Here is a 26057-nt window from a genome sequence, read left to right on the forward strand (position 1 = left end):
ATATATATATATATATATATATATATATATATATATATATAAATATATATATACATATATATATATATATATATATATATATATATATATATATATATATATATATATATATATATATATATATAATAAATTGCTAATTTGAAATTACAAAAATATTCCAACTAAACTATAAATGTTTAAACTAATCGCTAAAAGTAATATTAGACAAATAAAAACATCTATTTTAATTTGAAATATACATTTATATATAGTATATATATATTTGAGATACATATATATATATATATATATATATATATATATATAGATAGATAGATAGATAGATAGATAGATAGATAGATAGATAGACAGATAGATAGATATAGATTAGCTGTTTATATATATTTTTAAATACTGTATTATACTTTCTTTTTACTATCAATAAAATCTAAATAAAGTACATTAAAAATACCAATAGTTTCAATTCAAATTTAAAAACCTATTAAAAAATTACCACAAACTATAAATATCCAAACTCTTTATATATATAGTTCATATTTTCATTAAGTTAAATTTAAAAATGTAGAATATATATTTATTACTATACTAGTTATGAAAAAAATACATGATCAAAGAATGAAGATAAACTGCAGTAAAATATGAGTAGTGGAAAATTTTATTCTGACAACATTTCAGACACTAATAGAGGATAGATAATATGTACATCACAATACAAAATGAAAAATAAAGCCTACTGTCCAAAACTCAATTGGCTCAGACTGTTGTTGCAACTCTGACGGGAGGTGGGGGGACGAAGGAGGGCGGGGCCACTGAAAGAATGGAAGGCGCCTGCAAGAAGACAAAAAACTGCTTCTTGGTTATTTTTATTTTTTAAATTTTTCTTAAACGAACAGAAGACAATTGGAAAGAGCACCTGACGCAATCGGTTGTAGTCGGGGGGGGACTTTGGGCCTCCTTGCAGCAGATTGTGAGGTGTCTGCGTCTGGGTGGTTGTTACCTGGGAGCCGCATCAAGAGACCATCAAAGATAAGAAGATAATGCTGCAGATTCCTGTTTTTGCTGTTAAAATATTCCGTTTCAACCAAGAACTGTATAGTTATGCACTCTCCAAGCTTGTTTAAAAAGGGCATAGGGTAACAAAAATAAAAAATAAAAAAAATGTACGGGTGCCCCAAACTGGCTAGAAACGCCTGTGAGCAAAAGTCACATTCATTTACAATACATTTTTATTGAGCTACTCTTTTGTTTGAAATTCATCTTTTGTTGGTTTTGTTCTTTGAACACAGTGATTTTGTGTGCAACTGATGCGTGGTTAATTTTGTGTGCTAATAAAATGCATACCTGGTTTGAATTTGAAAAAAAATTGTATTTCGTTTATCCCTTTACCAAGGGTTCGGGTGAACGCGTGTATGAAACTTGCGGGATTCAGTACCTCCAACAAGGTGAAAGACCATTGGCATAGTAGTATAATTGCCGAAGTCATTTTTAACTTATGGTACTAGTATTACCAAATCAATAAAGAGTACCAATGTGCTTGGAAAAAAAAAAAAGTTTTTCTAAAACGTTCAAATATGACTCAGTCGACTATGCTATTAGGCTAACAATACATTCTTTATACTCTGCGAAAAATTTGTAATATTATTGCAGTTTAGTTGTGATGGTCTTTGTGTTTCATCATCACATCTGTGTATGTTCGTATGTATGTATGTAGGGCTGGAGAAATCACTGCATGTAAGCGGCAAGACCATAAACCAACATTGAATGCCCGTGACCTTCGATCCCTCAGGCGGCAATGCATCAAAAACCGACATCAATGTGTAAAGGATATCACTACATGGGCTCAGGAACACTTCAGAAAACTAATGTCAGTAAATACAGTTCGGCGCTACATCCGTAAGTGGAACTTGAACTCCTCAGGGTCAAAGAGGAAAAGAACCATCCGGACTGTTATGGACACAAAGTTCAAAAGCCAGCATCTGTGATGGTATGGGGCTGTATTAGTGCCAATGGCATGGGTAACTTACACATCTGTGAAGGCACCATTAATGCTGAAAGGTACCTACAGGTTTTGGAGAAACATATGGTGCCATCCAAGCAACGTCTTTTTCATAGATGCCCCTACTTATTTCAGCAAGACAATGCCAAACCCCATTTTTTGGGATTATTTGCTAAAAACAATAAGGTTTATCAGTTTGAACATTAAATATCCTCTCTTTGTCGTGTATTCAAATAAATATAGGTTGAACATGATTTGCAAATCATTGTATTCTGTTTTTATTTATGTTTAACACAACGTCCCAACTCAACCAGTTGAGGGTGTACCCCGCCTCCTGCCCGATGATAGCTGGGATGGGCTCGACCACGCCCGCGGCCCTAGTGATGAGAAGATGCTCAGAAAATGGATGCATGGATGGACCACGTCCCAACTTCATTGGAATTGGGGTTGCATATCATTGGGCAGCCCTATATGCATGCATGTATGTCTGTATTATATTGCCCCCTGGTGGTCAAACTGAACAGACCAGAAGAAGTAGCACACTGTCCAGTGAATTAAAGTATGAAATAATGAATTTCTTTGTTTGCTTGAAATTCTTTACATTTGATTTATTTATGTTATTACTGTATGATTTTATAACGTGCAATGCTATAGAGTGTTTCTTCTTAAAAAAAACGCTGCAATTTTTGTTCTTTTTTGGGGGGCGGGGGCAGGCTGTAATGGATTAATGGCATATCCATTCATTTCAAATGGGTATAGTTGATTTGAGATACAAGTAATTTGCATTACGAGTGTGGTCATGGAATGAATTCAAAACGCAAGTCAAGTTACCACAGTATAGGCAATGGAAAACAATTTATGGGGGTGTCACTCGTTCACGGCATTTCCCTGATCGCGGCAGAGCTTGGTCCCTATCTCGCGCAAATAGGGTTGGCTTACTGTAATGGCTGTTAGGGACGATGGATTGAAAAAAAAAAAAAAAAAAAGATGGCTTCTGACCTTGTCCGCGGCTCTGGACACTGGATATCTCGTCCGCCGTCTTTTAACTCTGCTCCAGTAGAGGCACAAATACACAAGGCCACACACCAGAAGCAGGAAGAGAAGGCTGCACGGGATTCCAGCTGCGATGCCGGCGATGGCCGGACCGCTCAGACCCTCACCTAGTCGGTCACAACAACAACAAAGACATAACAAATCAAAAAACAAACAAATAAAAAAAAGCCATAAAATTCGAAGTTAATTATTATTTGCTAAAAACAATAAAGTTCATCAGTTTGAACATGAAATATCTTGTCTTTGTAGTGTGTTGAATTAAATATAGATTGAACATGATTTGCAAATTATTGTATTCTGTTTTTATTTATGTTTAACACAACATCCCAACTTCATTGGAATTGGGGTTGTATAAAAAAATTAGTTCATTATACTGATTAAGAAAATAAATATTGTCTCAAATGATAATAAATTGCAGCTAAATATCATTAGCGTGAAGTGTATTTCTGACATTGTGACAGTTGAAGATCGTCATCATGTTGTGTTTTGGCTTACCAGGGCCGATCCGGTGGGCTTTCGTTGGCCGGCCTTCGGCCATCAGAGCTCTGGGAAGAACCCGGAAGTGATACGTGGATTTGGGATCCAGGTGGAAGACGTCAGCGCGTCGGGCCGACCCGGGTTTGGGCAGGATGGTGCAGAAAGCGTCTGTGCTGCCTTTGGACTGACTGACGTTACCGTCTGCACTCACCAAGGCCGGTCCGCTCATCTGGATGTCGAAACCTGTATCACAACGTGATTTAGTAATCAGTTTCTATTGAGCGCTCGGGACGGCACAATTTATCGTCAAATATAGGGGAATACTACTCTTTGCTAGAACAAAAATATTTGCATTCTCACCAACAAATAGATGGAAAATATACAACTATTCAAGTAAACCTAAGTTTCTATTCGGCGCTCAAGCAGTTACACTTGATTGCCAAATTTCAAACAATATTACTCTTTGCTAAAACAAGATTATTAGCATTGTTGCCAAAAAAAAAATACATGGAAAACATGCAGATATTCAAGTTTTCAATTCAGTTTTCATTCAGCGCTCAAGCAGCCACAATTGATCATCAAATTTAAGGGAATATTGCTCTTTGCTCGAAAAACATTCTGAGTGTTCTCATCAACAAAAATTGAAAACATGCAGGCATTCAACCTTTCAAATAAGTTTCTATTCAGCACTCGGACAGCCACAATTGATTGTCAAATTACTCTTTTCCCGAATAAGATTATCTTCATTCTAACCAACAAATAGATGGATAACTAGCAGATAGTCAAGTATACAACTAAGTTTCTCTTCAGTACTCGAACAGCCACAATTACTCTTCAAATAAAAGGACATTTTTTTCTCTTTACTAGAACAAGAATCGTACGGAATCTAAAAGAAATGACACAAGATGTATTGTATATACTGCAGGATGGGACTGCAGCATCCTTTGAAGTTTCTATTCGGCACTCGACCAGCCATAATTGTTGACGCGATAATCTGCTTTTTTTTTGTTTTTTGTTTTTTGTTTTATGCTTGGCTTCCATGTGACACTTATGCTGTTTACTACACTTTGAAAGTGTTTTCTCCCAAACACCACACTGTTGAATGACACACTATTTACACAAAATATTTATCCTTACATTGCGTCTTCCCTACGCACTTTTGCTGAGATGAAAACATCGGCATGAGTAGGGCGAGTTGCTACGGGAACACATTTTTTTCCTTCTTTTTACCTGTGACGATGGAGGTAGGCGGGACTTCCCAAGTCAACGTGACGATGGTTCCGTCTTTGTGCGGGAACAAACTGAAATTGGAGATGGACGGCCCTGGGAGATATTGGGAGTGAGGAGGTAGAGTCAATTGTCAACAGTGAAGCGCTTTGTTCAAGAGGAAAAAGCAATCTCAGGTATTCAGACTCTATCTGAGGCCTCTTTGTTGTTCACTTTGGGAATGAGAATAGTTGAAATTAAAGGCACAACACAATAGAAGGCTTATGCTGGAAAATGCCTTTAATATTCGCTGATCGACAGTTTAGGATTCCAAGAATGCTGGAAAAAAAAGTAGGAGTGAGTGTTATGATAACATACTGTATAACAGCAAATGGAACTTAACCATACTCGCTCAGAACAATATGGGCGATATAATTACTTAAATACACATAAGGTTTTAATCATTAAAGCAATACCTTTAAATGGCTAGAGTATTGTATGACGGAGTAATTGGGCCATGTTACAAAAACAACAACAACTAACTAAACCACAAGAATTAAAAAAAAAAAAATAAATGTCTTAGAGGAAATAAAGTACTTGTAATATTACAAAATTAAAATAAGATCTTTGTTTAGAAAACTCCTCGACAGATTACAAAAATGAAGTCAGATTCTTTTTTTTTTATTCAAAAGAAGAATTCAGTTGTATTCTTTGCTAAAAAAAAAGATACAATGTTAAAGGAATAAAGTCTCTGTTACAAAAGTTGTATTTATTTATTTTATTTTAAGAAAAAGGCCTAATGTTCAAAAGTAGTCATTTCTTTTTTTTTAAAAGGCGTAATACGAGAACAAAAACTTATTTGTCAAATTACATGAATAAAGTCAGATTTTTTTAAAGAAAAAAAGGCAGAATATTATTTTTCAAAAAAAGTTACAATATTAAAAGAAAAAAGTCATTACAAGAGTTGTTTTTTGGGTGGGAGGCATTGAGAACTATTACAAGAAGAATAATGTAGTTTTAAAACAAAATGCATGATTTCAATGAAATTAAAGTTGTCGTTTCCTAAAGTTAAAACATTTACAAAAATAAATACATTTTCATTAAAAAAAGGCGAAACATTGTATATAAGGATTAGAGTTGTATTTTTTTCTGAGAAAAAAAGTTAAAAAAATATTAAAGGACCTGTCTCAAAGAATGGATGGTGGAAGTTCCACTGTAACTAAGGAAGTAAGTAACTGATTAAGTACCGGCATTACCAGATAACTAGCAACCCTTTACTGCTCAGTGACTGTTTTTTTTTTTGTCAATGTCTTTCTGTCTCCAAAGTGTCCTGTAAATTGACGGTCTGTTGTCGTACTAGAGCGGCTCCAACTACCGGAGACAAATTCCTTGTGTGTTTTTTGGACATACTTGGCAAATAAAGATGATTCTGATTCTGATTCTGAAGTAAGAAAGTAAAAAGTGTGGACAACCTTGCAATTGGACGTCTTTGCTGCGGCCACCCAGGGGGTTGCGGCAGGTGCAGGTGTAGTTCTGGAGGAAGAGCATGCTGACGTTGCGATGGCGGATGTCGAGGCGGGTGGTGTCAACACTGATGAGATACCCGTCGCCAACCGGCTCGCCACCTCGGAACCACGACACCACGGCGGAGGGGGCGGCCCGGCTGAGGCAGCGGATGCTCACCACTATTTTGCCCTCAGAGTCCACGTGGGTTCTCACGGCTGGGAGGAAGTTCTGTGGACTCTCTGGGAGCGAGAGAACCAATCGGTGTTTATTAAAGCTTGAAAAAGGATGCTTTAAATAAAAAATAAATCATATTCTTCGAGCAAAAATCCACAAATCAGAGATTATTTCAGTAAAACAAATTGTAAACTTAGATTAAAGTTGTATTTTTCTAAGAAAAGGTCATACTATTATAAGAAAAAGGCCTTTTCACACCGCACTTGGCTGTCGATGAACCCATTCATTGTGTATGTGCTGAGGTGGCCGGCGTGGCGTGGCAAGTACAGAGGTCGTTTGAAGCGATGCACCCTCAGGAAGAAAACATTTCTATTCGAGAGAGGTGTCGCAGTGATGTCAGAAAGCACCTCCATTCCGCTATATGTGGAACGCCACGTGACCAAGGCGGAAAACAGGACAGCTGACTAACTAGGACTGATGACATGGTTGAAGCTGAACTTGCTAAAAGTTTGTTTTATGGCTGGTATCTTAAAGAAAAAAGACAAATACATGTATTTCATTTATACAAATATGATATGATATACAACCCCAAATTCCAATGAAGTTGGGACCTTGTGTTAAACATAAATAAAAACAGAATACAATGATTTGCAAATCATGCTCGACCTCTATTTCATTGAATACATTACAAGGACAAGATATTTAATGTTCAAACTGATAAACTTTATTGTTTTTAGCAAATAATCATTAACTTCAAATTTTATGGCTCCAACACGTTCCAAAAAAGCTGGGACAGGGCCATGTTTACCACTGTGTTACATCACCTTTTCTTTGAACAACATTCAATAAACGTTTGGGAACTGATGACACTAATTGTTGAAGCTTTGTAGGTGGAATTCTTTCCCATTCTCGCTTGATGTACAGCTTCGTATTTTGTTGTTGTCGTATTTTACGCTTCATAATGCGTCACACATTTTCAATGGGAGACAGGTCTGGACTGCAGGCAGGCCAGTCTAGTACCCGCACTCTTTTACTACGAAGGCACACTGTTGTAACACGTGCAGAATGTGGTTTGGTATTGTCTTGCTGAAATAAGCAGGGGTGTCCATGAAAAAGACGTTGCTTGGATGGCAGCATATGTTTCTCCAAAACCTGTATGTACCTTTCAGCATTAATGGTGCCTTCACTGATGTGTAAGTTACTCATGCCATTGGCACTGACACAGCCCCATACCATCACAGATGCTGGCTTTTGAACTTTGCATCCATAACAGTCCGGATTGTTCTTTTCCTCTTCGGCCCGGAGGACACAACGTCCACAATTTCCAAAAACAATTTGAAATGTGGACTCGTCGGACCACAGAACGCTTTTCCACTTTTCAACAGTCCATCTTTGCTGAGCTCGGGCACAGAGAAGCCGGAGGCATTTCTGGGTGTTGTTGATAAATGGCTTTTGCTTTGCATAGTAGAGTTTCAAGTTGCACTTACGGATGTAGTGCCAAACTGTATTTACTGACATCTGAAGTGTTCCTGAGCCCATGTGGTGATATCCTTTACACATTGATGTCGGTTTTTGATGCAGTGCCGCCTGAGCGATCGGAGGTCACGGGCATTTAATGTTGGTTTTCGGCCTTGCTGCTTACATGCAGTGATTTCTCCAGTTTCTCTGAACCTTTTGATGATATTATGGACCGTAGATGATGAAATCCCTAAACTCCTTGCAATTGTACGTTGAGAAACATTGTCCTTAAGCTGTTCGACTATTTTCTCACGCACTTGTTCACAAAGAGATGAACCTCGCCCCATCTTTGCTTGTGAATGGCTGAACAATTCAGGGAAGCTCCTTTAATACCCATTCATGGCACCCACCTGTTCCCAATTAGCCTGTTCACCTGTGGGATGTTCCAAACAGGTGTTTGATGAGCATTCCTCAACTTTCTCAGTCTTTTTTGGCACCTGTTCCAGCTTTTTTGGAACGTGTTGCAGCCATAAAATTCTAAGTTAATGATTATTTGCTAAAAACAATAAAGTTGATCAGTTTGAACATTAAACATCTTGTATTTGTAGTGTATTCAATTAAATATAGGTTGAAAATGATTTGCAACTCATTGTGGTCTGTTTTTATTTATGTTTAACACAACGTCTCAACTTCATTGGAATTGGGGTTGTATGTAAATACGTACGAAGCCTAAACACCAGCTATTGTCATCTTTGGTGACATCTTGTGTTCAAAAAAGATATTGTAGACATTTAAAGTTCCCACAGAAGCTACGTTACTGGCCCCCTTCACCATACACCCGAGCAAGGAGGAAGAGCTTTTTGCAGAATGCTGAAGTAGGTTGTGTATATATCAGATAGGAGAGGGGCTGGCAGAGTGATTTGTAAATGGCAAGAGGAAAATGGAGGAACTTGGGATGTCCCAGAGATCCTAGCTTTGGGACAACAGAAAAATGATATATCGAGACATCTCTGCATCTCTCTTTGAAACTGCTCCCCGGTCAGCCTGAAATACACCTCAAAGTTCTCTTCATGGAACAGGAGCTCACAAATAAGCTTAAACTCTCTGAGATGCTGTGGTGAAATTAGTATGGCATGCATCCACTCCCTTATTTCAAGAAATAAAGTCAGAATATTATGAGGTTAAAGTTGAATTCTTGCAGGAATAAATCACATTACAAAAGTTGTATTTCTTTGCGAAAAACATTCATCGTAATACCATAAATGATATTTGTTTTTGAGAAAAAAAATTAGGTCTTTTTCTTTTTAGAATTTTTTAAAATTTTGTATAAATTAAATGTATTTAAAAAAAGATAATGTCATTATCAATGTCAATGTCAAAATTAAATTGTTTTTTTAATTCAGAAAAGAAGTCCTATTATTATGAGATTAAAGTAGACAAAAGTCACTTGACACCTACTTCCTGTGACGTTACACTTGTTGTGTTCTACGGGGTGTTCGGCATCGCAGGTGACCATTTTCCCATCCAGTTCAACTGACGCGTTCATGGTCAAGGTGAAGTTTTCCAGGCCGTTGCCTTCACTGACATTCGGGAAGGACAGCCTGGCTGGTGGCGTTCCTCCCGACCACTGGCAGCCGTACTGCAAGCTCAGGTTGTCCTCTGAAATCACGGAACAGTGCGGGCTTCCTGGTGGTCTCTCTATACCGGGGAACATGTATAAGAAATGGTCCAACATTTTTCATGTAATATCACAATTTTATTCACATATAATTCCAACTTTATTTGTAACATAAGGACTTCATTCTCATTAAACACAATATTTTTCCAGAACAATTACAAATTCATGTAACTTCCTTATAAAAACTAAATAATTAAATGTAAAAAAAATATATACTATTAATTATTGGAAAAAAGAAAAATCTAATTTTATTCTGATATGAGGAGAAATAAAGTGATCTAAACAAATGGCAATTTTAAAAAACCCATTCAGACACAGGTCTGCACTCTATGGAAAGCATTCTATCCATCCATCCATTTTCTGAGCCGCTTCTGCTCACTAGGGTCGCGGGCGTGCTGGAGCCGATCCCAGCTATCATCGGGCAGGAGGCGGGGTACACCCTGAACTGGTTGCCAGCCAATCGCAGAGCACATAGAAACAAACAACCATTCGCACTCACAGTCATGCCTACGGGCAATTTAGAGTCTTCAATTAATGCATGTTTTTGGGATGTGGGAGGAAACCGGAGTGCCCGGAGAAAACCCACGCAGGCACGGGGATAACATGCAAACTCCACACAGGCGGGGCCGGGGATTGAAACCGGGTCCTCAGAAATGTGAGGGTGACCCTCTATCCAGTCGGCCAACGTGCCGCCGGAAAGCATTCTAGAGCATTGAAAATTCAGTTTAAAAAAAATAAAATAAAATAAATTGCAATGGTTATTAGAATAAAGTCGTAATATTTTACAGGGGGAAAGAATGTTAATTTTATGAGGATAAAGTTATATACTTAAGGAGGAAAAGTTGTAGTATTAAAATAAAAAAGTCACAATTAGGAGAATAAAGTTGTAATTTTACAAGCATGAAATCTTAATTTTAAAGAATAAAATCTAAACAAAAGGTGTTGTAATATATGTCATAATTTAACGAGAATAAAGCGGTAAAATTACAGGATAAAATTGGTGCTATTACAAGAAAAGAACATAATTTTACGTTACGTTATAATATTAAGGAACACAAATCGGTGATATTACAAGAAAAAAGTTAAATAATATGAGAACAAAATCCTAATTTTACAAAAATAAAATCTAAACGGGATTTTTTTTATGAGAATAAAAATATTACTGTAAAAAAGTGGCAATTTTTCAAGGAAAAAAGTCTTAATTTTACAAGGATAAAGTTGTAATATAAGGAAACAATTGTAGTATTACAATAAAAACGGCGAAATTTGCGACAATAACATCACAATTTTAAGAGAAGTCATAAGAATACAAACTTTTACAAGGATAAACTGAATATTGCTGTAAAAAAATTGGAATATTACAAGGACACGTCAAAATTTTACAAGATCAAATTCCTAATAGCACGGGAAAGTTTGAATTTGCAAGAAAAAGGTCAATTAAAAAATGAATTTTTAATTTTACACAAAATTGTAAATTTACGAGAATAAAATCTAAACTTTAACAAGAATAAACTCAGACTACAGTGGGTACAAAAGGCCTATATACACCTGTTCAAATGCCAGGTTTTTGTGTTTAAAAAAAAAGAGACAACTCAATTTGGAAAAAAATGAAATATTTTGGAATGAGGAAGTAATAATAAATATCTGGAATAATGTGGCTCCACAAGTGTGCACAGCTTCTTAAAATTGGGCTGTGTAAGTCAACATACCATAAACACGTAACGCGACGCTCTGGTGTCGTTGCACTCCTGTCTTTTGGTTACGCAGCTCGCAGGTGTAAAGACCTCCATTGGCTGGTCTGCACCCGGGTGAGATTCAGGACCCCAGCGTGGCTGTCAGCCAGGGTTTCACCACCAAACATCCATTTCACCAGTGGCTGCGGTGACCCACCCGCCTGGCAGGACAGGGTGAGCGAATCTTCTGATATGTAAAAGTCCTGAACTGGGTTTATTTGGATTCTGGGCTCATCTGGACCATCTGGAATAGACCAAATATAGAACAAAAGAAATGAATAGATTACAAATAAAGAGATGAGATAGATTTTGTTGATATGTCTTCTTTGTAATTGTTAAAACATTTAGTTTTTTAAAAAAGTAATAATTATGCTCTGAAGTTCTCCAAACATACTAAAAGTTTTTCAGTCAACTAGACGAAGAGAAATAGAAGCAAGCTATATAACTCAGCAGGAATTCTATCATCAAGCTAATTGCTTTGACGATTGGTAGACCTAAGGTAAGTCCTTTCTTTTTTTCAGTTTTTTAGCCATAACGGCTGCGATTGGCTGGCAACCAGTTCAGGGTGTACCCCGCCTCCTGCCCGATGACAGCTGGGATAGGCTCCAGCACTCCCGCGACCCTAGTGAGGAGAAGCGGCTCAGAAAATGGATGGATGGATGGATGGCCATAACGGGAGTGTGTCACCCAAACCAACACAAGCCTCTTACACAAATCATCAAAAAAGACTAATACCTAAGTTTTTCTTTTTTTCTTAGTTAAATGGGTTCTAACACAGCTGTACTCTTGAACAAAAATTATATTATTAGTATTGATTTGCAACCCAGTAACATTAATTACAGTAATACTAAAATGAAATCATTATTTAAATAAAATGGTACTTTCTGGCGGCACAGTGGATGACTGGTTAGAGCGTCAGCCTCACAGTTCTGAGGACCGGGGTTCAAACCCCCGCCCCGCCTGTGTGGAGTTTGCATGTTCTCCCCGTGCCTGCGTGGGTTTTCTCCGGGCTCTCCGGTTTCCTCCCACATCCCAAAAACATGCATGGTAGGTTGATTGAGGACTCTAAATTGCCCGTAGGTGTGAATGTGAGTGCGAATGGTTGTTTGTTTGTATGTGCCCTGTGATTTGGCTGGCAACCGGTTCAGGGTGTACCCCGCCTGAGCAGCTGTAAAAGCTTTGGGCCAAACACAACAAAATATATGACAGATAAAATATGTAATGTGTACTGTTGATGTTTGTTTTTTTGAAAACCTAACAACAAATTGTCAAATAAATGGTCCCGTTTTAAAAAATGTTGGTGCAATCGAGCCACTGAGTACTAAAGTGGGCTAACTCAATTTGTTTCATGTTTAAGTTAAGTGCAGAAAATAATCGAGAAAAGGCATCTATTTCAGATGAATATGCATGAAGTCAAGGTTTAGTTCCAATTTTGCTATACAGTATAGGGGTAGTCCATTATTGCACTCAGCACTTTTCATGATTCATCAGTGCTACACTGGGCCAACATCCCAGAAAGTAATGCCCAGAGATTGATAGCAGACTCAGAAAGTAAGTAGTGCTTTAGCGTGGGTGCTAGTGCATCTTTATGTTACTATGAGTGAATATTATTTATCATATTTCATGAAATATTGATAGATTTATGAATGTTTGGACTTAGACCATTATAAGAGTAGCTCAGTTGTGGATAAAAGGGGAAGAAAGATTTTTTCAATTTGTTGTCTTGGACTTCTTTAAATACACCAGTTCCCCTCAGATTGTAATAACTCACAAATTTCAACCAGCGTCTGAGTACTGTGGCAAAGTAAATTATGTATTTTATACATTAATTGTGCTGTTTTGAATTCAAATACAGTAAGTTGTGAAATTTGAATGTATCTTAGTTAATAAATAGTGGATTGGTTGGTTCTATGTAGCTAGCCAACTCAAATAATAATTCTGATGGCTTTTTTTGTAGCTTAAAAAATGGCTGAGTATTGGTTTTATGTGTGGCCCCATATTTCCACACAATAAATCATATATGACAGTAACAGTGAACATGAAAGTGTGTATAATGACTTCTTATTTAAGACAGCCTTAATTTTATGAAGAATAGCTCTGGTGTTTTTACATCATGGACTTCACGTTATCTATGAGACTTCCAAAATATTTTATCATCGATTATTACTCCCCAACAATTATTTTCAAACACACATTTTTTTAGACACTCTTTCTATCTTAGTAGAATTGATCATGATTTTTGCCTGTATTTTCGTTTGAATTTAGTGATAATTAATCAATGTCGAACCATTTTTTCAATGTATTTAATTTATTTTCCACAGTAGTCAGAAGCTGTTCTAGGTTTTTCCTTGAGCTGCAGAGAGTTGTATCATCAGCAAATAAGACATATTTGAAGACTTTGGAGACATTGCAGATACTATAAATATATAATATGAATAATTTGGGGCCCAACATAGATCCTTAGGGAACCCAATAATAGTGTGAATACTTAAGCTACCTCTGTAATTAGATCTATTTGAAGGAAAATAAGGCATACACAAGATGGTGACGTTCAAGTGAAGCGCCACGTTGCTGAAGGGGTTGCTCAGTGACACCGTGTACCGTCCCGTGTCGTTCCGGTGGGGGTCACGGACCGCCAGGCTGGCAGGCTGCACAAAGTAATGCAAGTTGTCTTCTCCTCCTGGTATGGGGTGGCCGTTGAAAAACCACAGCTGCTGCTCCACCACGCCTCGCAGCATGCTGTATTGCAGCCGAAACTGTTCACCGCCCTCTTGGATTAACTCAGGAAAAGCGGTCACAGTCACGTTCTGGAAGGTTTCTGAAGGAGAAACCCATCAACTTAGATAAATGCAGCAATAGTATGGGTATGAGTAGCTGTAAAAATTACGTTATGAGTTTAAAGTGTATCGGTAGGTGTACAAACAAGTGGGAAAGAATAGATTTTATGTTCAGAAAAAAAAGTCGTGTATTACTTTTGTTTTCCTAGAAGTCACATCACAAGATTAAAAACAGTAGGTATATTCAAGGGGGGGGGGGATATTATTAACTTTCTGTATTTTACCTGATAATATCATGATACAAAAAAGTATTTGCATATCAAAAAGGCGTATTATTTATAATTTCAGATAGAAAAAGAAAGACATTTTGAAGTTTGAAATATTAAAGAAAGTGTATGAGAATAAATGGAAAAAATGCTTTTTAGAAAAATCCTATTTTTTAAATTATTACACATTTTCTTTCTGATGAAAAAACACTAACCATTACAAGGTTGAAGTTCATTTTTCCAAGGAAAAAAAGTGGAAATAAAACTTTATTTACTGTTTTTTTTTTTTTAAGGAATCAGATGTACTAAACTTTTGACTTGCTCCTACTCACCAAAAACCCTCAAAGTGAAATTGATTGAAGCCGTCCCCAGTCCAGACTTGGTCATCTCCACCGTGTAGTCTCCGCCGTAGCCTAGCGGCACATGGACAAAGCTGAGGGATCCGTTGGGTTCGAGCTTCAGCACTTCCCTGTATTCTTCCGCCACGTCCGGGGGGGCGTCTGAGCCGATGGTCCAAGTGACGACGGGCAGTCGGCCTTTGAACCATGTCACAGCCGGGTCTGGCGCCCCGCTGAAGAACACGGTCAGGGTGAGGTTGGCTCCTGCAAGGGTGTCGAACCGCATGGCACTCACCGCCGAAACGAGCAGCTCCCCATGTGAGCCTGATGGTTTGAAATCAGGTAAAATACAGAAAGTTAAAAAAAATACTTGACTTTTTAAAAGCTTTGTACACAAAATGTGTCTATAAGCGAGCGCTTTTGAATTTCGCTGGATTCTGATGTCACAATTCAGCTAATTTATGGGTGGTCACCAACACACGCACACTTTCGGTTCCACTTATGCAAGTAGAAGCCGCTTACCTAATCTAAACACCTTTGCTCCCCAAGCTTAAAGCTAAGCAGAGCTAAACTGAGTTTTGTTGGATGCAGAGATTAGCTATAGCTAACAGTTTTAGCTTCTGGTAGGCTGCACATACTTGATTACTCGGAAGTTGTCTTTCGTGTATGAAGTGCTGCCTCCATAAGTGAAAAGGCTTCTATTGTCTTTGCGGATGCTAACTTTTTTTTTTTTTACCCACAATCTGGGTTCAATTTATGCAAAAAGATGATCACCTAGTCAAAACCCCCTAACTCCCCACAAAAGCCAAAAGGTGAGCAGTGCTGCTTTGAGTTTTGCTGGATGCACAGGTTAGTGTAACTAACATTGTCACTTTCTGATATGTGGCACATACTTGATTGCTCGAAAGTTGTCTTGAGTGAATGAAGAGCTGCTTCCACGAGTGAAAATTCTTTAATTGTATTGACGGGCGCTTGCCATTCTTCTCGACTGTTTTTTTTCTTAGGGAAAAAAGATGCTCACCGAGCTGAAATCCCCTAGACCTCCCACACACCCACGGTTGTCATAGTAATGAAATACTCGCCACTTGTCCAGTAGTAAATGGGGGCGGCATTAATCGTTGCCCCTTAAAAACAGGCTAGGTTCAGCGAGACAAAAAAATGGGGTGTTAAGTAGAATAATTTTTGATTCTTGGGCTATTTTGACAAAAGCATGCCACAGACATGTTATGAAGACACCTGGGAACTCTTTTAAATCGGGGGGGGGGGGGGGGGGGGGGGAATGCATACCTCACCTTTGGTAGTAACACTGTAGGAAGACAAACACACACACACACACACATATATATATATATATATACACACACATACACAAATGTTGTGTTTTAGATTGCTTAAACAATACAGAGTGCTTGGTTTTGGCTTTGACCTGTGAAAACTGCATTTGCTGTTAAGCAAACATGATTATATATATATATATATATATATATATATATAAATGGGCGGAACGGTGGATGACTGGTCTGCCTCAAACTTCTGAGGACCGGGGTTCAAATCCTGGCCCCGCCTGTGTGGAGTTTGTATGTTCTCCCCGTGCCTGCGTGGGTTTTTTCCTGGCACTCCGGTTTCCTCTCACATCCCAAAAACATGCATGGTAGGTTGATTGAGGACTCTAAATCGCCCGTAGGTGTGAATGCGAGTGCAAATGGTTGTTTGTCTCTATGTGTCCTGCGATTGGCTGGCGACCAGTTCAGAGTGTACCCCGCCTCCCGCCCTAAGATAGCTGGGATAGGCTCCAGCAGCCCGTGACCCTAGTGAGGATAAGCGGTAAAGAAAATGGGTGAATGGATGGCTGCATGTTTTTGGAATGTGGGAGGCACGGGCAGAACATGCAAACTCCACACAGGTATGCCCACAACCTCAGAACTCTGAGGGAGATGAGCTAACCATTCGGCCACCATGCCGCAAAAAGTAAAAACTATAATATTTAAGTAGTCTTATTTTGAGAAAAAAAATCTGGAATATGAGAATAAAGTCTTAGTATTATTAGAATACAGTTGTATTATAAAGTACAAAAGAACACTTCAAATACAATTACACAATTTAACTGATTTCAAATACACAAAATACTTTTGAAAAGACACAAGCATTTGATTTCTCCCAGCAAAGATAAATGATGACATAAATGCCAAATTTCTAGTAAGTGCCAAACTATATGATAGTAAGAAACTTGAAATGCAAACCATAAAAGTAAAAAAAGATGTAATAATCTTAATTGTTGTATTAAAATGTCTCTATTTCAAATTATCTTTTAAATTAAAGTTGAAGTAAAAAAAAAAAATGCTACTTACCAGGAAAAACAAAGTCTAAAATAAAAATCAAGATTTGACCAATGAATCCCTCGTGCCTTTTCATTTTTAAGAAAAAAAAAAACAAAAAAGTAAAAAAATATTTTCCAACGTCAAGGAATGCTGAGCTGGTGGGTGAAAATGTCCTTGAGGGGGGACAGAGGCGTCACCTGAGCATGGGAACAGTGGACCTGTGCTGCGCCACAGTGAAGCCACGCCTCCCGCAGACCCTCGGCCAATCACACAACACTAAGTAAAGTACCTGCCTATCGGAGCTCATTGAATGGTGCAGGTGTACACAATGAGGTCAGCGTTTAAGATATTAGTATTGAAAACAATTACTGTAGCATTTGGGAAATTCAATAACATACTGCAAATTACATTGTCAATATTTGTTCTTGTTATAATTGTGACTTACTCGTTTGTGAAAAAGTAATTCTAGTGCATTTTTTTATGAGTCGTGTATGTAGGGTAAACCCCAAATTATTCAGTCTTATTTTTAGTAACATTTACTTTTATTAGGTGAATCAACTTTTTCCATCCATCCATTTTCTGTACCACTTATCCTCACTAGGGTCGAGGGTGTGCTGGAGCCTATCCAGCTATTTTCGGGCGAGAGGTGGGGTACACCCTGAACTGGACGCCAACCAATCGCAGGGAACATATAATCAACCATTCACACTCACATTCACACAGGCCATTTAGTTTTCAATCAGCCGACCACGCATGTTTTTGGGATCTGGGAGGAAAACGGAGAGCCTGGAGAAAACCCACGCAGGCAGGGGGAGATTATGCAAACTGCACACAGGCGGGGTCGGGATTTGAACCCCAGTCCTCAGAACTGTGAGGCAGATGTGCTAACTAGTCGTCCACTTTTTCACCAATCAATTTCTTCAAAATATTAAAAAAAAAAAAAAAAAAAAAAAAAAAAAAAAAAAAAGTGGTTTGTCATTTTCAGCTGAAAGACATTCAATACATGAAGTCACTGACTGCAAGGATATGACTAATTTTGTACAATAAATCATGGCAATTTATTTCAAAGTTTTTTTTTTTTTTTTTTTTAAATGTTTGACAGTCTTAACTTTTCCTTGCCTAATTTTCAGTTAAAAGATACCAATTTCACACAAAATATCACTTTAAACAAAATTTTGGATGTCTAAAACAATGAAAATAGCCTTTTTTTAAATGTTTAACATTCTTATGGCACTTTTTTTTTTTAAATTTCCAGCTAAAAGATACCCACTCAACACAGTAATTTTAAATCCGATTTTGAGCAGGTTTTACCCATTTTGGACAAGGAGTATCTCTGCAAGGTGTACAAAAAATAATAATAATTGAAGTAACTTTTTCCGTGCCATTTCCAACTAAGACTTCCATTCAACACACAGGTCACTACAATAAAATTTGGCATGTTTTTTTGGGTGCCTTCTCCAGATTGCATGTTCCAGTTCCTTCAACAGACTATTAATAAGGTTTTAGATCAGGTCTCATAAAAACAGGTGTTTGACCCATGGAAAATTTGAGATTTCATTGTGTCCTGCATCCACAGCACCACAACATAACCAAGCTTCCTATGCATTTCATAGTTGGTTCAGTTTTTGTTTCTTTGTACACACGGTACAGTCAAATGTGACACTCTCAGAGAAAAAGCTTGTTTATGTTCTGGGGCTGCTTTTCAGCATTTGGCACAGGGTGTCACAAATCACTGCTTGCTACAACTACTTTTCAAGTCTGTCGAGGGGTTCTGGAGCAAAATGTGGCGTCAGTAAGATTGCTGTCGGTTACTGTATGTTCTGGGGTTTCTTTGTTACATCCGGCACAGGGTGTCTAGAATCTGTGCAGGATGCAATGAAATCTCAAGACTGGCAATGAATTCTGGAGTGAAATGTGCTGCCCAGTTTTTGTTGGACCACATAACAATGCCTTATTTTGATTCACTAAAATTTGATTCATTGTCCATTTGTGTACTATGTTGTGCTTAAGACAGACAAATGCAGAATTGTGTGTGGGTTATCGCTTTGTAATTACCAGAAAAGACCAGACACAATTGAATTTGATAATGAAAAACAAATGCTGCTTTATTGTTATGATCATGTACAATTTAGGCGCTTGCGGTATAATTTTCAAAGTGTGATGGTACTGAGAGACACCGTCCTGGAATCCATCTAAAAATGCTTGCATATGCGACATGCTTGTCTCTGTATACTGTATTTACAATCATTTACAAGCGTGGCATAGCCTAAGGTTTAGATTGGGTAATTTATTTTTATTTACCGGATGAAAACAAGATGGTTTTGTATTGACCCTTAAGATGGATTTCTAGTTTAAAATACAGACTTGACATCTTAAAAAAAATAAAATAAAAAAAAGACTTGAGGTTCTGTGGTTCTGCAGCGGCAGCAGGACAGTGTTTCTCAGTACTTGTCCTGTGAGGGAGAAACAAGGAGGGATGACACAATTATTACAAGGACATAGTAACAATTAGGAAATTTATTTGTCAGGGAAACAAGATTGAGAGGCCACTTCCGTGCATGCCTGCGTTATAATTCTATATCCAGAGGAACCTTTAACGTGGAACAAAATTGAGGTCAATTTCCCCAAATAGAGTCAGCTTGCTTAATGCGAACACAACGAGAAACGCCATAGACGGGCTAACGAAACTACCATTTCTAAAAGTAAAAACTAGCAGTAATTATAAACCTTTAAACAATTTTTACCAGAACAACTGATAGTAATACATGCAGACAGTGCATACAACAATGCTAACAGCATATAGTCTTTATCCTCTGCAAAACACAACTAATAATATTGCAGCTTAGTTGCTACATGTTTCTTCATCCCATTTACGTGTATGTCTATGTATTTTACTGCCCCCTGGTGGACAATGCACACACCCCAAAAAGAGCGGCACAATGCCCACTGAATATTAACGATCCAAAAACTGTTTTTACATCTTATTGAATTGTTATTACTATATCTTGGTTTATAAAGTACAATAATGTTGATTACAGTTCTTATTGAAATACATGATGCACATTTTTATGTGTTTTTGGGGTCTCTGGAAAGATCAATGATTTGAGATACAAGTGTTTTGAGCATGGTCACAGAACACATTAAACTTGTATCTTAAGGCAACACTGTATATGTCTCTATACACATTCCCCATAGGAATCTTATACTTCCGTAATCTACTACTACCATACTTACCTGGCTCTTGTGTTCCGAGCTACATTGGCTTTTATATGGCCTTCCGGCTTTGTTATATGCTGCCCGTCTCCTTGAGTTTGCCCACCAAATCGTCCACAGTCTCCACTTTGATGCCAGCCTGCCTCTGCGGGGGCTCGTCCACCCGTAGCACCTCCAGCCGGGATGTCAGTTCCACACCCAGCTCGGCCGGCTTCACGTTGGCAATTTTTTTCTTCTTGGCTTTCTGAAGGAAAGGGAGCATTTACTCTAGTGCATTTTTTTTGTTTTGATAGGTTTCTACTTTCCGTTGTCTTGACAGGACCGAGTATTGACCAACTTTTTACAAACAAGGGACTTTGATTTGAAACTTTGTCAAACTCTGTTTGACAAGATGTTGGGAATATTTAGACTGCTAAATTAGCTTCTCATGCTAGCTAAGCATATGCTAGCTAAGCATATGCTTGCCACTTTTGAGCAAAAGGCATTACGTTTTAACATGTCACATGACATTTGCAGTCATTAAACATTAGTGTGTGCATTTTTCCGTGTACTTACCATGATATTAGGCAGTGTGGCATAGCGGGGTGTGTTAAGTCGGAGGTCCGCGGTGACCACGGCAGGTGTGTTGATCTTGATGGTTTCCAGGCCGCCATCGATCTCACGCACCACTTTCACCTTGTCGCCTTCCAGCATCACCTCTGAAGCAAAGGTCCCCTGCAAGACAAGATTAAAGATGCGTAAAAACTGAATATCAATAAGGATTATTAGGAAAAATATGCCCATCAATGATGTCACAACACAGATTTTAAAACAGTTAACGTTAGTGGTTAACCTATTTATTTTTACACTTGTGACAATTAGCAATATTTAAAAAAAAAAAAACAAGACTAATAGTACCGTGGGAAGTAAATAAGAGTAACATTAATATTTTCAAAATGATAAAAACAAAATGAGGACGTATTTCCTGCTGCGTGATCAGTGTGATTCAATGTAGCTATCTGAGTGCGCCATCAGCTGGCCAATCCGTGGATTTCACCCTAACCTGTCCAGAAACCTTTGACCTGTTTGTTGTGTGCTGGTTTTTGCAGAATCACTGCAGTTCTTCCAGTTCATGCTGATAAGGTTGCCTGGATTAGAGCAGTGGCTGTCAAACATTTTACACCAAGTATCACCTCAAAAAATACTTACCTCTCCAAGTACCACCATAATGACCAAAATTAAAAGTAGCAAAGTGTTCATCAAAAAAGATTATTCCTAAAATGTACATTCAATATTATCGTAAGAGACTGAAACATTAAGTACAGTTTGAACATTAACACTCCTTAAACCTAGTGGGGTCTACTTAAATAATAATTCAATCAAAACCTATTGCACATTAAAGTTAAATAAAAATTTTACCTAAATCATCTTTTGAAAACAAATTGTTCTATAAAAAAATAATTGCAAATGTTTTTCACTTAAAAGTTAAACACAACTGTAATGTACTCAACAAATGTGGCGTCCTGGATTAAATAAAATGTAAGCCACTGTTTGTTTCAGGAATACTGAAGAACACCACTTGAGGAAGTAACACACTTTTGATAATAACTGGACAAAGGTATTTTACACATTTAATGACTCGAGTCACAGTTGTGAGCTCTTACCTGAGGCCAGTCAAGGAGGGCTGCTGTCATTTGTCCCGTCTGATTGCAGTCATCATCGATGGCCTTTGAAAATCAAGTATATAGTGATGCATAATACAGCAGTGAGGTGAGGCGGGAACTGATTTTAATTGTCTTTTTTACCTGTTTCCCAAGTATTACGAGCTGAGCCTCCTCCTTCTTGGCCAAAGCAGCCATGATCTTAGAGACCTGCAGGGGTCCCAAGTTGTCGTAGTCCTTGCCAGATACCTCCACATGGATGCCCCGGTCAGCTCCCATGGCGAGGGCAGTGCGAATGGTCTCCTGAGGAGGGGAAGATGAGGCAGACTTTGAATGAGGTAGGATTGGGCAATAAAATCTATTCATTTGAATCTTTTTTTTTGTTTGTTTTTTTTTTAAATCAATGTATTTTTGTTTTTTTGTGTGTGTGTGGGGGGGGCAGACTCCGAAGCTCAAAGCACATGCTCGCTGATGTGCACTGCTCCCATTCATATTATGGCTGCAAACAGACAGGAGCTAGTTTACAAAACCACCACCACTAAGCAGTGATTTAGGTGCATGCTGAAAACTTTTGACCAGCGAGATGTGCTTCCAAGCCTCAAATATTTTTGAGGTTGCCTACCTACACAACAAAACATGAGAAAACGTCAGTGGGAAAGCTGGAAATGGTGTGGCATTAGAGACAGACATATGCACCAGCTAAGCCATTTTATTATGTTAACTGTTGAACAATTAATATGTTGATTTATTGAGGATTGTGTTTATATTCATTTTGATGAAAGCAATATTATTGCACGAGGTATCGCTGCTATCAATAGTTTAAGACTGGCGGGGCTTGGACTAGCTGAAGCTAGCAAAACTAACCATTATTCCCATCCACCACCATCTTATTTTTGTACTCTCTGACCCCCACAGACTGTACAGCCTTTTAGGCCCGCAATTTTGCTGGTCCAGAAAGCACTATAGTTCAACGACAGCAACAGATGGGGGAGCCAAAGTCCTCTAGAAATTGGCCGCTTGTAAGATGCGATGTTAAAAACACAATGTGCGATGCGTATACTTCAAGCGTTAAACATTGATGCGGAGTAATAAAATCAACTCAAATAGTCGACTAATCAGTTCAACTCCTAATCTTAAAACCATATGACCAAACTCCATTCTTAAGTGGGAGAATCTGGATGTGAGATGCCCACCTGTGCCTGTTGCGGCCCGCAGCTCACTGCCACCACTTCCTTAATGAGTTTTTTCTCCTTCAGCTTGACCGCCTCCTCCACAGCGATCTCGCAGAAGGGGTTCATCGAGTGTTTCACGCCATCGGTCACCACGCCGCTCTTGTCTGGCTTCACCCGGATCTGAGAGTGGAGGGCAAAGGAAGACAGGCAGAACAGATTCACGAGGGAGAGTGTTAGCTAATAAACACCATATATTGTATGACTCTGTCAGAGATTATCAGTTGTGCCTTGGCCAATAATAAAATTTCACTTAATTGGTCTGAAAGGTATTTATTTACTGCAAATTATGTATCTTTGTTCATCTACTTATGTCAACAATGTATAGGGACAGCCAAAACAATTCACTTTTGAAACAAGATTCCAATTATTTCAGTATAATTTATACTTTTTGTGACAATTTTGGGGGCAGTGCGCTATGATATATTTCAAATGTACAATAGATTGTATTGGACCGTGATCAGACTAAGTAAAGAGACTGTCAACCTGGGTGTTGAAGATTGTTTATCACATTTCATCCATTGGAGTGGGTGAAACGCACAAGAGGCAGCCAATCCTTATGCTGCACAACATAACAACATACTATCGCCTCATTGAGTAACCATTACAATAAACGATTCACAATCTCAGGTAAAATATTCACCAAAATGTATCCTGATTGGTGATTCGTCTAATTAAATGCATGCTTTCTAACATATGACATATATTTGTGCTACACTTGCTGTTAGCATGCGGACGCTAGCTAATGGAACACAAAATGCCAAACCGTCAAACATTCCCCTAAAATCATTTGCAACATTCATACAAGTTAATATATTATATTACCTTAACTGCGTAGTCAATGACACGCTTGACACCGACGAGGACGCGACCAGACATGGTAGGTGAACCGGTGGAATGAAGTTGTGGACAGCGGACGTAACTGAGTCACCGCAAGTGAACCTTCACCCATGGGGGAGTCGGAGTTATTTTAGGGTAACGCCAGGAAGAAAAGTCGGGGCCGCCTACCATTTTGACCAATGAAAAGCGGCAACGCTTATTATACTCGGCGCTAATTGGCTGAGTTCACAGAGTTCCGTTGCAAATTCATAAACGTGAAACCTCGCTGTATTCTAACATAAAAAACATATTTATTAGTTATGAATAGCATTAAGTCTTATTTTATCGTCTGCAGTGTCATTAGGGTAACGCCAGGAAGAAAAGTCGGGGCCGCCTACCATTTTGACCAATGAAAAGCGGCAACGCTTATTATACTCGGCGCTAATTGGCTGAGTTCACAGAGTTCCGTTGCAAATTCATAAACGTGAAACCTCGCTGTATTCTAACATAAAAAACATATTTATTAGTTATGAATAGCATTAAGTCTTATTTTATCGTCTGCAGTAGTTTGACACATTTGTTTAATATAAGCAATGAACCCTGTGAACTACTACTGCGGTACCGCTCAAGAACTACCGTGTTGAAAACTAAACGAACAAATGTTCCGATTATGTGTGGCAAAGTTCAAAGCGATCATTATGCTTAATAATATAGTAAATTATATTATGTAACCATTATTTATACCTGGTTATTATTTTGGAAACCGTTTTATATATCACAGGGCTTTAAAAAAATAAAATAAAAATAAGCGGTACGGAAAATGGATGGGTGGATGGATGGCAAATAAAATGTACGCCGTTTTCCTCAATGTTATTTGGTAAATTTGTTTAAACTTCCGGGGCAGCTGACGTATGTACAACTTATATCTACAATAGTAGTAATAGTTTAATTAAAACACGAACGAAGGAAAAACATGCCATGCCACAAGAGGAAATGTGGTTTTATGTAACTGTATTTACAAAAAAAAAATATCTTGAATATAATTTTTTATTTTTAAAGAAAATATACAACCGCGCAGCCCGCACGCTGGAGATTGGTTAGCATATCTGCCTCACAGTTCTGAAGACCTGGGTTCAAATCCGGCCTCGCTTTCGTGGAGTTTGCATGTTCTCCCCGTGCCTGCGTGTTTTTTCCCCGGGTACTCCAGGGGTAAGTTATTTGTTTATATGTGCCCTACGATTGGCTGGCGATCGGTTCCGGGTGTACCCCGCCTCTCGCTCAGTCAGCTGGGATAGTCTCCAGCACGCCCGCGACCCTAGTAGTGAGGGATAAGCAGTGTAGAAAATGGACGGATATAACCGCGTATACACTAATCAAAACACGTAACGAATAGAGTTGACTTGATTTTGCCTAACAAATGTACGAGGAAAGCACAGGTGACCAAATCAGAAGACGTCGAACATCTTGCTACTTTCTGGTTAAGCGCAAAAATAGCCTTGATGTTGCGTTCAGGGGTGCATTACCGCAACTCGGAAGTTTCGGAATCGATACGTAATAGTCAAGGTTTACATTGCTGCTAAACGTCATAGTTTGGACAACACAAGTCGTTTTTGGGCAATTCAGTTGCTGCGGCATGACACGTTCCCACCAGGATAAACCGCTAAATTGAAACAAGCGGCGTTGAAGTCACTCCGTGTTACCCAGTTGCACTGGCCGCCCCGCCGGCCTCCATTTTGCCTCCAAAGACGAGCTACGTCTCACGTGTCCTGGGCTGTCTCCTCTCACATGACCCGAGTGTTTGTTCCCGTGATCAAGCACTTCCATCTCCATCCGAAAATCCCCTCATTTTTTTTTTTTTTTTTTTTTTTTTTTTTTTTAAATTCAGACACTGATGGATATGCTTGAACATAGCCTGGACAACGTCAGGTAAAAGCGTGTCACAAAAATGGCTAACCAACACAAGCTAAGTACAACATGCTAATAATCATTTCCCGAGTAAAGAAGAAGAAGAAGGTCCGACTTTAGAAAGTGGAGGTTGTAGCTTTATAGACTTTATCGGCAAGGCAACTTTGTGGCATTGTAGGCAAATAGACGAGTATTTATATCAATGACCAAAAAACAGGCTGGCAAAGTTAGCTTAGGCTAGCTTTTAAAACTAAACTGGTCAGGTGCCAAG

The 26057-nt window shown here is 38.4% G+C and overlaps 3 protein-coding genes across 5 annotated transcripts in view; 1 reads left to right on the forward strand and 2 right to left on the reverse strand.

Moving 5' to 3' along the window:
- Nucleotides 1-676: 676 nt before the first annotated feature.
- Nucleotides 677-17074, reverse strand: vsig10l (V-set and immunoglobulin domain containing 10 like). Its single transcript, XM_061674585.1, is given in 12 exon segments — nt 677-828; nt 914-997; nt 2996-3156; nt 3545-3769; nt 4757-4849; nt 6205-6477; nt 9329-9568; nt 11258-11336; nt 11338-11525; nt 13818-14099; nt 14657-14986; nt 17011-17074. Coding segments are annotated over 12 exon segments (2094 nt in total). The 3' UTR covers nt 677-753.
- Nucleotides 17075-19084: 2010 nt separating this feature from the next.
- Nucleotides 19085-25655, reverse strand: etfb (electron transfer flavoprotein subunit beta). Of its 2 annotated transcripts, XR_009768423.1 has the most exons (7): nt 23888-25655; nt 23027-23185; nt 21978-22136; nt 21837-21899; nt 20749-20907; nt 20215-20437; nt 19085-19433 (listed from the first exon to the last, which is right to left on the reverse strand). XR_009768423.1 is itself a non-coding variant. In XM_061674603.1 (6 exons), the coding sequence occupies exons 1-6, from the start codon at nt 23939-23941 to the stop codon at nt 20267-20269; spliced, it is 765 nt and encodes a 254-aa protein (XP_061530587.1). In that variant the 5' UTR covers nt 23942-25655; the 3' UTR covers nt 19480-20266. The 2 variants fall into 2 exon arrangements, 1 of the variants encoding a protein (XP_061530587.1); XM_061674603.1 differs by lacking the exon at nt 19085-19433 and having other exon boundaries at nt 19480-20437.
- Nucleotides 25187-26057, forward strand: part of LOC133401509 (upstream stimulatory factor 2) — a 32332-nt gene continuing 31461 nt past the window's right edge. For both annotated transcript variants that reach the window (XM_061674598.1, XM_061674599.1), the window contains exon 1: nt 25187-25807. In XM_061674598.1, coding sequence (XP_061530582.1) covers nt 25773-25807 — 35 coding nt within the window. In that variant the 5' untranslated portion in view covers nt 25187-25772. The remainder of the gene's footprint in view (nt 25808-26057) is intronic.

The sequence above is a fragment of the Phycodurus eques genome, chromosome 4, assembly GCF_024500275.1.
Source record: "Phycodurus eques isolate BA_2022a chromosome 4, UOR_Pequ_1.1, whole genome shotgun sequence".
Lineage (NCBI taxonomy): Eukaryota > Metazoa > Chordata > Actinopteri > Syngnathiformes > Syngnathidae > Phycodurus > Phycodurus eques.

Bases quoted from the DNA above. Each gene is read 5' to 3' on its own strand.
- etfb (XM_061674603.1), bottom strand. From the start codon at position 23,941: ATGTCTGGTCGCGTCCTCGTCGGTGTCAAGCGTGTCATTGACTACGCA. The intron at 21,900-21,977 runs GTAAAAAAGACA...TGATTTTCAAAG, and splicing joins TCGTAATACTTGGGAAACAG to GCCATCGATGATGACTGCAA. The intron at 20,908-21,836 runs GTAAGAGCTCAC...CTTGTCTTGCAG, and splicing joins CCCTCCTTGACTGGCCTCAG to GGGACCTTTGCTTCAGAGGT.